The following is an 11,120-nucleotide window of genomic DNA, read 5'->3' as shown; positions in this document are numbered from 1 at the left end:
TGACGTCATCCTAGCAGATAACTTCAGTCCCTGTGGTGACCTGCTGGCTGAGATTCTCAAGACACCCTTGGTGTTCACTCTGCGCTTCTTTCCTGGATCCACATATGAAAAGTACAGTGGCGGACTCCCACTGCCTCCTTCCTATGTGCCTGTTGTTCTGTCAGAACTCAGTGAGCAGATGACGTTCCTGGAAAGGGTGAAAAATGTAATGTACGTGCTTTATTTTGATTTTTCATTCCAAATATTTAATGAGAAGAAGTGGAATCAGTTTTACAGTGAAGTCCTAGGTATGTACTGTCTTCATTTCCTACTGGGGAGTTCTAAATTTGCTGTGCAGCTGAAGGCAGGGTTAAAAGACTAGAAAAATCAAAGGGATCTGTTTTTCATGATTAATGGTTTAAAAAGAAAGCTCTGTAAAACTTTTCAAAACTCAAAGCATTGTTCAAAGGCTTATGTTGTAGTGTCAGCAAACCTTGGCCATCACTTGCATAACACAGTCCACAGAGGCACACATTCACAAAACAGCTCTGATGCTCTAAGGAACTACATATCCATCTTATATTGATGTTATTTTATCTCATCTTTTGTACTTTATTTTTTCATGCGTATGAGTAATTTACCTGCATGTATGTAAGTGCACCCGTGTTGTGCAAACCCTCTGGAAGCCAGAAGAGGGATGGGGTTCCCCCGGAACTGGAGTTACAGATGGCCGTGCTAGGAACTGAACCCAAGTCCTCTGGAAGAACTGTGCTCTTAACTGCAGAGCCATCTCTACCGATCATTTCATCTTTAAACAGTAGTTTTACCTGTTTGTATTTATTGTTGTTTTCTTCTCTGTGTGTGTGCCTATACACACACATGCACACACTTGAGCAAGCACTTGAACTCACCCACTTTTGCATGATGCATGCGGAGCATGTGTGCCATGACTCCAGTGCTCATCAGAAGATGACTTTGTGTAATAGGTCATCGGAACACTTGCATGGCAAATGCTTTTACCTGCTAAGCCATCTCACCAGACCCTAACAGTCTGTTTGTTCGTTTGCTTCTTTGCTAGTTTGTTTGTTTGTGGGAGGTGACAGTTTATTTGGCTTACAGTTTATAAGACAGGAACTCAAGGCAGGACAGGATCCTGGAGGCAGGAACTGAAGCAGAGGCCACAGAGGAAGGCTGCTTACAGGCTTGCTTTCCATGGCTTGTTCACGTGTCTTTCTTCTGCCCAGGGATGGTACCATCCAAACTCAATATCTTGATGGTGACAGACATGTACATTGAGGCCTTAACATACATCTCCAGCACAGTTATTTGTACAGTGTTGAGGACGTTTTTTCCTTTATGTAGATTAGGTTTTATTCATTTAAATTTAAAATATATTCTCACCACACCTAATAAATTTCTTCATAGTTGTAACATATAGTATCTCTATCCTAGCAAACCTATGAACTCAGGGTTTTAGAGAGTCTGTATTTATTCACTGAGGGTTTAGTTTAAAATGTATAATGTTGAAGTGTGGGCATAGAAATCATTGGTTGTAGGGTTTTGAATTTGTCTCTTCATTAAAGAAAAATAATAGAGCAAACAGACATTTCCAATATATTAAAACATCTTCATCCTTAATATGTTCAAATATATAATACCTAATTACTACAAACTTAAATGTGAATCAAAAGTAGTCAAAACAAGAAATCAAAACAAGAAATACAAGCGTACTCACTGTTTTTGAGGTCATCAGGGCCACATAGTTAGACCTTGTACCAAAATGAAAATGAAAACATAAACCCCTCAAATGTTCCTATTGGGTGTGGTGGCATATGCCTGAAATCTCAGCACTTTTAATGTGGAAGCAAGATGATCAGGAGTTCAACGTCAATTTGGGCTACACAGTAAGTTCTAAATCAGTCTGGGCTCCATTGGACTATTTCAAAGCAAAGCAAAATTGTCCATTCACTTAGAGAACAAAGCATTAAAGTTCTATTTCTAAATTAAAAATAAAACAAAAAGTCAGGGGTCCTGACGCACAGTTTTCATCCCAGCTAATCCTAGCACGCAGAAGTCAGAGGTAGGTAGACCTCCATCAGATGGAGGCCAGCCTGGTCTACATAGCAAGCTCTAGGCCAACTGGAGCAACAGGACAATCCTGTCTCAAAAACATAATGAAGCCAGGTGTAGTGGCGCTCACCTTAATCCCAGCACTCGGGAGGCAGAGGCAGGCAGATCTCTGTGAGTTCAAGGCCAGCCTGGTCGACAGAGTGAGTTTCAGGACAGCTGGGGCTACAGGGAGACCCTATCTCAAAAAGACCAAAAAAAAAAAAAAAAACCATAATGAAAAGAAGTATATTAGGCAAAAAACATGGCATGTTCTAGGGAACAGTGTTTCCATGAGTATGACAGACAGGATTCATGGGTATCTGAATATTTACTTATACTTTCAATACCATATGTAGATACTTAATAATTTTTAAATACATAGGCCTGTAAGGTGGCTCAGCTGTTAAGAGCACTGCTGTTCTTGTAGGAGACCTGGGTTCGAATCCCAGCATCCACATGGTGGCTAACAACCGTCTGTAACTCCAGTTCCAAGGGACCTGAAGCCCTCTTCTGACCTCCACGGACACTACATGACATGGTTGCACTTACATACATGCAGGCATAACAGCCATACACATAAAATAAAAAATAAAATTAACAACAAATAATAATTTTTAAACACAGATGTGAGTTTAGCATGTGGTCTCCTTTCACAAGCCTCTCATGTTTCAACTTTATATTCTCTTAAGCATAAGTACACATAATATACATATATACATTGTGCACACAACCATACACACACAATGACAGAGTTTTTTGTTGTTGGTGGTAGTTTTTTGTTTGTTTGTTGGTTGGTTTGTTGGTTTGTTTTTGGTCTTTTTGAGACCACGACGTCCAGCCTCAGATTTTTTTATATAAAAAAATAGACACTTTAAAACACCTCTGGCTACCTTATTGAAAGTTCTCCCAAAGGCTGGGCATGGTGACAGCACTCTGGAGGGAGAGGCAGGTGGGTCTCTGTGACTTCGAGGCTAGCCTGGTCTACATAGCAAGTTCTAGGTCAGATGGAGCTACAGAGAGACCCTGTCTCAAAAAGGCCAAAAGAAAAAAAAGAAGTTCTTCCAGAAAATTGCCTGCACATTCATTTTCACCTGTCATGTGTCAGCTCTAAATGCTTCACTTTGCTTCTTCCCCTTCAGGAAGACCCACTACTCTATATGAGACAATGAGCAAAGCAGACATGTGGCTCATTCGGACCTACTGGGATCTGGAGTTTCCTCACCCCACCTTACCAAATTTTGATTTTGGGGGAGGCCTCCCCTGCAAACCTGCCAAGCCTCTGCCTAAAGTAAATATATTCCCTTTTGTTTGCTTCTGTTTGCCCTGCATTTTCAGTGACAGTGGTCATATTATATTCACTCAGAATACTTATCTCAATGTCAGACTCATGGGAATTAAGTAAACAGAGCTGCCAACAGAAATTCATGTATCTATTCTGTCACAAGTGTCTGAATTCTGTTTTGGGTACAGTAGAAAATGGAAACCTGTGGGACTTTGGGGGATAAAGACAGTTAAGGTGTTATTAACGCATAAGAAAATCTCAGTGATTCATTCAAAACATACTGGTATGTGTCTGACACACCCCACACAAGTACTGAATGTACAAAGAAACAAAGTGTGCACAGGTTCACCCAGAAACACCAGTAATTCTACCTTGAAAGACAAACTGAACAAATAATAAAACTGTGGAAATGTTGCAGGGAAGAAAGAACAAGTTGCCCAGCAGTCAGTGTAAGGAAGAGATAAGGGCACAAATAGGGAGCACAACTTTCCACATTTACTCATTAGTAAAAAACTCATTAGTTTCTATCACTTCTCATTAAAACCTATACTTGATAGTTATAAAAGAGTTTTATAAACATAGAGGGTGATATTCCTTCTGAAGGAACAAAGGTTGTGTGATTTTTAACTCACGTAACACTTTTAGGATACAGAGAAAGTGACAATTTTTAGTGCACTACTAAGTTATATCTTAAAATACCCCTTTTTCTACTACTGCACTAGCCACAATGTAAAATTTGATCTTATTCAAAAGATTACATTTCTGTTTCAAACCCAGTCATTGAGGATGTGTATAGTAATTCCAAGGCAAATGGCAGAGGTGAGAGTCCTTAAGTTCTGTGCAATCTAACACTCTGTATAGGAGATTTCGGTATCCACATTAAGGGAATGAAAACGTTGAAAGGTGGGATAGGAGGGAGGCACAGAGCAAGGACATAAAGGATGTGCTGAGGATGTGGCTCAGTAGTGGAGAGGTGGCCTCCCATGCCCAAGGGCTACACCAGAGTAAAGGAAAAAGAAAAAGAAAAAAAAAGGAAAAATAAGAAAAGCAGTCTAATATGGAATAGTAGAGGTTGAACTGAAGTTACATAAACAAGCTTTGATTCTTAGTAATTGTCAAATCTTTTAAAATATCTGTGCATCTGAGAGAATAGATATTTAACAAATAAATCAAGAATTCTCAAAGTATGGGCCTGCAAGATGGCTCAGTAAGTAAAAGCACTTGCAACCAAGCCTGCAGATCTGACTGAGATCCTGGGAGCCAAATGGTTTAAAAAAAAAAAAAGAAGAGCGCTGTCTCAGCCATGTTATAACACACACAATAATGTAATTTAAAATCTTAACACTATATTAATAAAAAATTTTAAATACACATTCAAATTTTGTGTATTTCATAACTTAAAAAAAAAAGATTTGGCCAGGCATGGTGGTGGTATACTCCTTTAATCCCAACACACTGATCTCTGTGAGTTCAAGGACAGCCTGGTCTATTTAGCAAGTTTCAGGCCAGCTAGGGCTACAAAGAATAACCAGGAGCACCTTTGAGTCATAGGAATGGTGTGTTCCTCAGGACACTGGTATCTTCAACTTGATATTATGCTTGAAAATTAGCATTTTGAAGAATGCTGTAAACAATATAGGGTCTTAGAGTCAAACTTAGAATTTTTTCATTCTTGTTTGTGTAAAACATTTCTAAAATAAAGATCAGCAAAAATTAGAAAGAAAAATACACTATTTAGGGTGGTAGGTTGTGATCATTGTTTTATGGAAAGAAAAAAAAGCAATGAATTGAGCATCAGAAAATAAAATGAATGTATGGTTATGGCAAGAATTCTAGAAAATTTTTGGCTCTCCATTTGAGTTTGTTGTGGAAAGGCTACTAAAGAAGGCAGAATCATTCTTGTGTGAAATATATAAGGCAAGGACTATGGGTTACATGTTTGAATGACATTCACACAAATCCAGACATGACCACTGGAAATCTCATTCTCCTCTTCTCTTCTCTTCTCTTCTCTTCTCTTCTCTTCTCTTCTCTTCTCTTCTCTTCTCTTCTCTTCTCTTCTCTTCTCTTCTCTTCTCCTCTTCTTTTCTTTTCTCATCTTCACATTCTCTCTCTCTCTCTCTCTCTCTCTCTCTCTCTCTCTCTCTCTCTCTCTCTCTCCCCTCTCCCCTGCACTCAAGAGGCAGAGGCAGGTGAATCTCTGTGAGTTCCAGGCCATTCTGGTCTACATAGTGAGTTCCAGGCTATGGGGGCTACAGGGAGACCCTGCCTCAAAAAAACAAAAGAAAACAAAACAAAAAAGATATTAGACTAGAGAGAAAGATAAGCAAAAACAGGTCTCAGTGATATCTAAATTTTTCTTAATAGTCATAATCACAGAAATAGAAAGTGGTTACTCTACTTAGAGATTAGGTAGATATATAATAAATATATGTCATTTAATTTAACTATGTTTTGTTTGGTTTAAAGATGCATTTATTTTTACTTTATGTTTATGAGTGTTTACCTTCATGTATTTATGCACATATGCATACCTGATGCCCACAGAGGCTAGAAAAGGGAATTGGATCCCCTGGAATCAGAGTTACACATGATTGTAAGGTACCATGTGGGTGCTAGAAACCAAACCCAGGTCCTCTACAAGAGAACAAGTACTCTTAATCAATGAGCCATTTCTCCATGTCCTCTTGGAGAGGACTCCTGTTTGTAAGGGCATCTTAACAAAAAGATTTTTTAAAAAGACAAGGTCTCACAATGTAGCTCTCACTGACCTGGAACTTGCTATTTAGTCCAGGCTGACATCAAACTCACAGAAATCATTGTACCTCTGTCTCCCAAGGGCTGGGATTAAAGGTGAGTACAACCACACCAGCAAGAAAAAGCATTTTGAAACTGATTTGGGGGTAACATAACTCTAAACAACCTAGATGTCATTCCAGGTTATTTCCTTACTAACCCCATGTGAGTAGGTAAAATAAAAACATTATCTTATAATGTAATATTAACAGAATTCAGAGAGATACCACAGTACAGCAGTGCCTGAACAAAGACATCCTGACTCAGTGTTGTTTAGATCCAAGAATGAGCCTCATCTGCTCTCAGAACTTGTTCCTTCTGAGTTCTCTCAGAACTATTCTTCTGAGCACCTTTGTGTACTGAACACTTTGCTCTGTATTTATTGAAACAATGCAACCAGTATGATATAGGAAAGGAAAAGATGAACTTTTTCTTGTCAGGGAATGATTTTTACTTTCTGACCCCTACTGACCAGAGAAACATACACAAACACAAGCAGATGTTATCAATCTAATCCCACAAGTTGTTTGCAACATAAACTGGGATAATTCTTTGCTTCCAGAGTAATTCACTGCTTAAGCAGCTAAAATTTTCACAGCATATACATGCTAATACCTTATTCTGTCAGGGAACAGAAGAGTCATAAGGGATTAAAGTCATATATTTGGATTACAAGAGAAGCAGAATGCCTACTGAAATTGTTTACATTGTAAACAAGCTGAGATAGTGTTCAATGATCTCAAAATATTATTAACTTTGGTTCCAAGGTTAAGTAAGATTCTTTTTGTAACAGAAGGCATTCCCAGAAAAGCAATTCCCACAACTGAAAAAGGAGCTGTTTTATTAAATCAATAATATCAAACTAAGTTTATTTACCAAAGACTTACTCAAGTCATGTGATCATGAAAAGCAATTCATTTCCTCTACATTCTGACAATTTCAAGTTATATTTAATTTGTACAAGTGATCATTAAACTCTAAGTTAATAGCATAGAAACCTATACAGGGATTCTTTAAATTTAATGAATAATTTTAACTGAAGACAAGATAATAGCATTTATTTATGATACAATAAATATGAGCAAAATAGAGCTATCAATGCCCTTCATTCTAAAATCATACCTTGAGTCAGTAAGTAGAGCAATAAAAATTGTTATCTATGTTATGTTTCTTCAAAACTATGTTCCTAACAAAATTGGGACAAGTCAAGATTACCTACACAATCAAAGATAAATACTTTGGACTCATATTTGTGAAAAAGAATTTTAACATTTTCTTTTTTTAGGGGCGGGGGGAGCACTCATATTTGTGATGAAGAATTGTAACATTTTCTTTTTGGGGGGAAGAAGGCATCTTTTGGAAACAGGGTCTCTCTGTAGCCCTTGCTGCCCTGGAGCTCACTGTGTAGACTAGGTTGGCCTTGAACTCATAGAGATCTGCCTCCCTCAGCCTCCTGAGTCCTAAGATTAAAGGCTTGCACTACCATGCCCAGATGAATTTTAACATTTTCTAATCTCCTCATATGGAGGGCTAACCCTACTTTGGCTGTGGCCTGCATGTTAAGCTGAAGAGACAGGCATCTTAAAGCCCTCTGGATGTCTTCTAACCCCAACTAAATGAAAAACATATTCATTCTACTTCCAACTAGCATTTTTTTTTTCAGCCTCAGTTGTTTTGAAGGATCTTCAATCCCTTGGAACTGTAGCCGTGTAAACATGGGTGGATTTTGAAGAAAGGCATAATCAAAGGGTGGAAGAGTGAAGGCAGTAGAGGTAGAATCTTCAAGAAGCAGGTTTAGGGCTATTTTATATTTCCCTAAGTGGCCATGAAGTTCCAAATTATCTCTACTACTTTGACACCAGAAAGAAATAAAGCAGGGAGCATTGACTGAGCTTAAAGTTAGGAAGGGATTGAAAAGAGCTTACATCTGACCAAAATACAGGCCACACAATAGCCAAGCAAAAAGAAACCAACCCCAAAGTCAGGAAAAATTCTCACTCTTGGGAGAGTCAGCAAGGAAGAGCTCCAACAAAGCAGGTGGCCTTCAATCAAAGAAGGCTGTGATTGTAACCAGATTCTGCTTACCAGGAAATCTAATCCAGCCATTAAAACTGGGACATCTAGGAATCCGGCCTCTGTTTTTCCTGAATTCTAAATCAATTTAAAGAGTAAAGTGGGGTGATTAACTATAGGAGTGACTTTTACAATGCAGACATAATATATGATATAATGAATGATTTTCACTTAACTTTGCCCTGAGTTTAATTCCCCATTTTATGCTGGATATACCTTTCAAAAATAATGAGCTAAGCCTTGGCTGGGGAGCACAGTTGCAAGAGAAATCTGAAGAAACAGGAGCTCAGCAGTTCAGGTCCACTCCTGGCCTTATGAATGCTGAGTCAGGCTGATTGTTTTTTAAGCATCACTATATTGTGGCTTAGAATTGTCACATTTAACAAAAGCAGTAGATGTTTCTGCAGAGCAGTGTTTCAGGAATTTGACTCACTACCAGACAACTAATCAGTCAGTCATTAATGAAGATCATGTCCACATGCATGGACAAACAAGAGAGTTTCAGAATGCCAAAGAAGAACCTGACCAGATTTAATCTGAGATTTAACACCACAACTGTTATGAAAAGAAAGTTACTCAAGATATTTAGGATGAGATATCACCTGGGAAGGAGGGTGGGCGATTGAAACATACATGAAGAATGATCCAGACCAGTGTTGGTGTTTGGGTTACACTAGTTTAGCAAGATTCTGTTAAAGGATTGTTTTTAAATTTCAGTATGAAAAAAAGAACACACAACCATCAAATGCAGAGAGGATATCCAAAAGTCAAGCCCTATGTACAAAGTGATTTTAGACAAGACAGATGGAGTTTGGTCAAGAAAAAGTCACTTTCATAAACATGCAATGAATTTAAATGTCACTAAGCTTTAGTAGGGAATACGGACACATGGACCTTTAAGAACCTTAATGACATTTCTTAATGGACGATACAAGGAGAAACACATACATATACATGTATGCATACACTTGAACTTGCAAATACACTAAATGAAGTTGATCTCATACAGAAAATAATTTTCCAACAAAACTGACCTATATTAAGCCAGGCGTGGTGGTGCACGCCTTTAATCCTAGCACTCGGGAGGCAGAGGCAGGTGGATCCTGTGAGTTCAAGGCCAGCCTGGTCTGCATATAGAGTTCTAGGCCAGCTGGGGCTACAGGGAGACCCTGTCTCAAACAGACAAAAAAAACAAAAACAAAAACGACCTATATCTATTAGAAATAACCACTATTGAAACAGGTATGGAGGATGCGGGCTGGAGAGATGGCTTAAGGGTTAAGAGCACTGGCTGCTCTTGCAGAAGACCCAGGTTCAGTTCCCAGCACCCACCTGGTGGCTAACAACTGTCCAAACTACAGTTCCAGGGAATCCAACGCCCACTTCTGACCTCTGCAGTCATTACATGACATAGGTGCACTTACATACAAACAGGGAATAAACTCATATATATAAAATAAAATTAATATTTTTTTATAAAAAGAGTATGGTGGTTGCTAATATAATTAGAAACAGATTGATGGTCCAGTAATTTTACTCCCGGCTACATATATAAGAGAATTGATTGAAGAATCTCAAAGAGATATTTGTGCAAGTATAATCATAGCAGTAGAAGCAAACTATATATTAATAGACTTATTAATAAATAATAGTATGTCAACACAGAGAAATGTCACTAAGCTTTAGTTGGGAATACGGACACATGGACATTTAAGAACCTTAATGACATTGCACTAAGTAAAATCAGCTAGTGAAAAATGCTGTGTGAACCACTTTACACAAATGACTTAGACTACCTAAAAATCCTAGACAAGAAAAGGCGAATCTATTTAATAGACTTATTAATAAATAATAGTATGTCAACACAGAGAAATGTCACTAAGCTTTAGTTGGGAATACGGACACATGGACCTTTAAGAACCTTAATGACATTGCACTAAGTAAAATTAGCTAGTGAAAAATGCTATGTGAACCCCTTTACATAAACGACTTAGACTACCTAAAAATCCTAGACAAGAAAAGGTGAATCTACAGTAGTCAAGGAACCAGGGTGGAAGAAGGAGAATTTTGGATTTAATTTATAAAACTTTTCAGTTTTTCAAGATCAAAATGCTCTGTGTATGAGCTGTGTGGAGCTGTGTGTGTGTGAATATGTATATTCATTCATGTGACATCAGTGAACTGTAAGGTTTACAAATGGTTAAAATTGCATGTTTTATATTATGTGTATTTCAGGAATTCTGAGGAGAGCCAGCACTGGAATGGTTGCTAATAATACTCGACTTTCTTCCTTGGACATTTGTACCAATCTTTACAACAGACTTTGTGGTGCTATTGCTCTTTTATGATGAACCAATGTTTCCTTCACAGGAGATGGAAGACTTTGTCCAGAGCTCTGGAGAACATGGTGTTGTGGTGTTTTCTCTGGGGTCGATGGTTGGCAATCTGACAGAAGACAGGGCCAATGTGATTGCAGCAGCCCTTGCCCAGATTCCACAAAAGGTGCGGTGAAGTGCCTCATCACAGCAGTGCTTGCTGAATCCCTTATATCATGTGATAGGTCTTTCTAGAAACATCCTGTGTGAAATTTAGACTATCATGATATTGCTAGTTTACCTCAGAAGCCATCTGTAAGACAAACATTTACATGACAGATGATAAAACATTACAGGAGATATTTTTGGATAATAGATTTGGTTTTAACATTGTGTTCATAAATAAATATACTTAACAAGGGTAGTTTGAACTTGATGTTTTACTGCTCTTATAGGTAGAGTTTTAAAAATAAAAAAATCTGCCTTGCCATTTCCTCCATCTCCTCAGAGGATTGCTGAGGACTTTGTAATCACTAATCAGACTTCAGTTAAATATTAACCAGTAA

At 38.1% G+C, this 11,120-nt stretch overlaps 1 protein-coding gene across 2 annotated transcripts in view; it reads left to right on the top strand.

The window, feature by feature from the left end:
• The window catches only part of LOC103725531 (UDP-glucuronosyltransferase 2B31-like), a 16,123-nt gene that overhangs the window by 2,275 nt on the left and 2,728 nt on the right, over window positions 1-11,120 (top strand). For both annotated transcript variants that reach the window (XM_029558505.1, XM_029558506.1), the window contains exons 2-4: window positions 1-287; window positions 3,228-3,376; window positions 10,610-10,741. The exon at window positions 1-287 is cut by the window's left edge and continues 504 nt beyond it. In XM_029558505.1, the coding sequence (XP_029414365.1) occupies window positions 1-287; window positions 3,228-3,376; window positions 10,610-10,741 (568 nt within the window). The remainder of the gene's footprint in view (window positions 288-3,227; window positions 3,377-10,609; window positions 10,742-11,120) is intronic.

The sequence above is a fragment of the Nannospalax galili genome, unplaced genomic scaffold, assembly GCF_000622305.1.
Source record: "Nannospalax galili isolate Female #2095 unplaced genomic scaffold, S.galili_v1.0 scaffold1229, whole genome shotgun sequence".
Classification (NCBI taxonomy): domain Eukaryota; kingdom Metazoa; phylum Chordata; class Mammalia; order Rodentia; family Spalacidae; genus Nannospalax; species Nannospalax galili.
The sequence above is the reverse complement of the archived record's forward strand: the minus strand, read 5'-3'. Positions and strand labels throughout refer to the sequence as shown.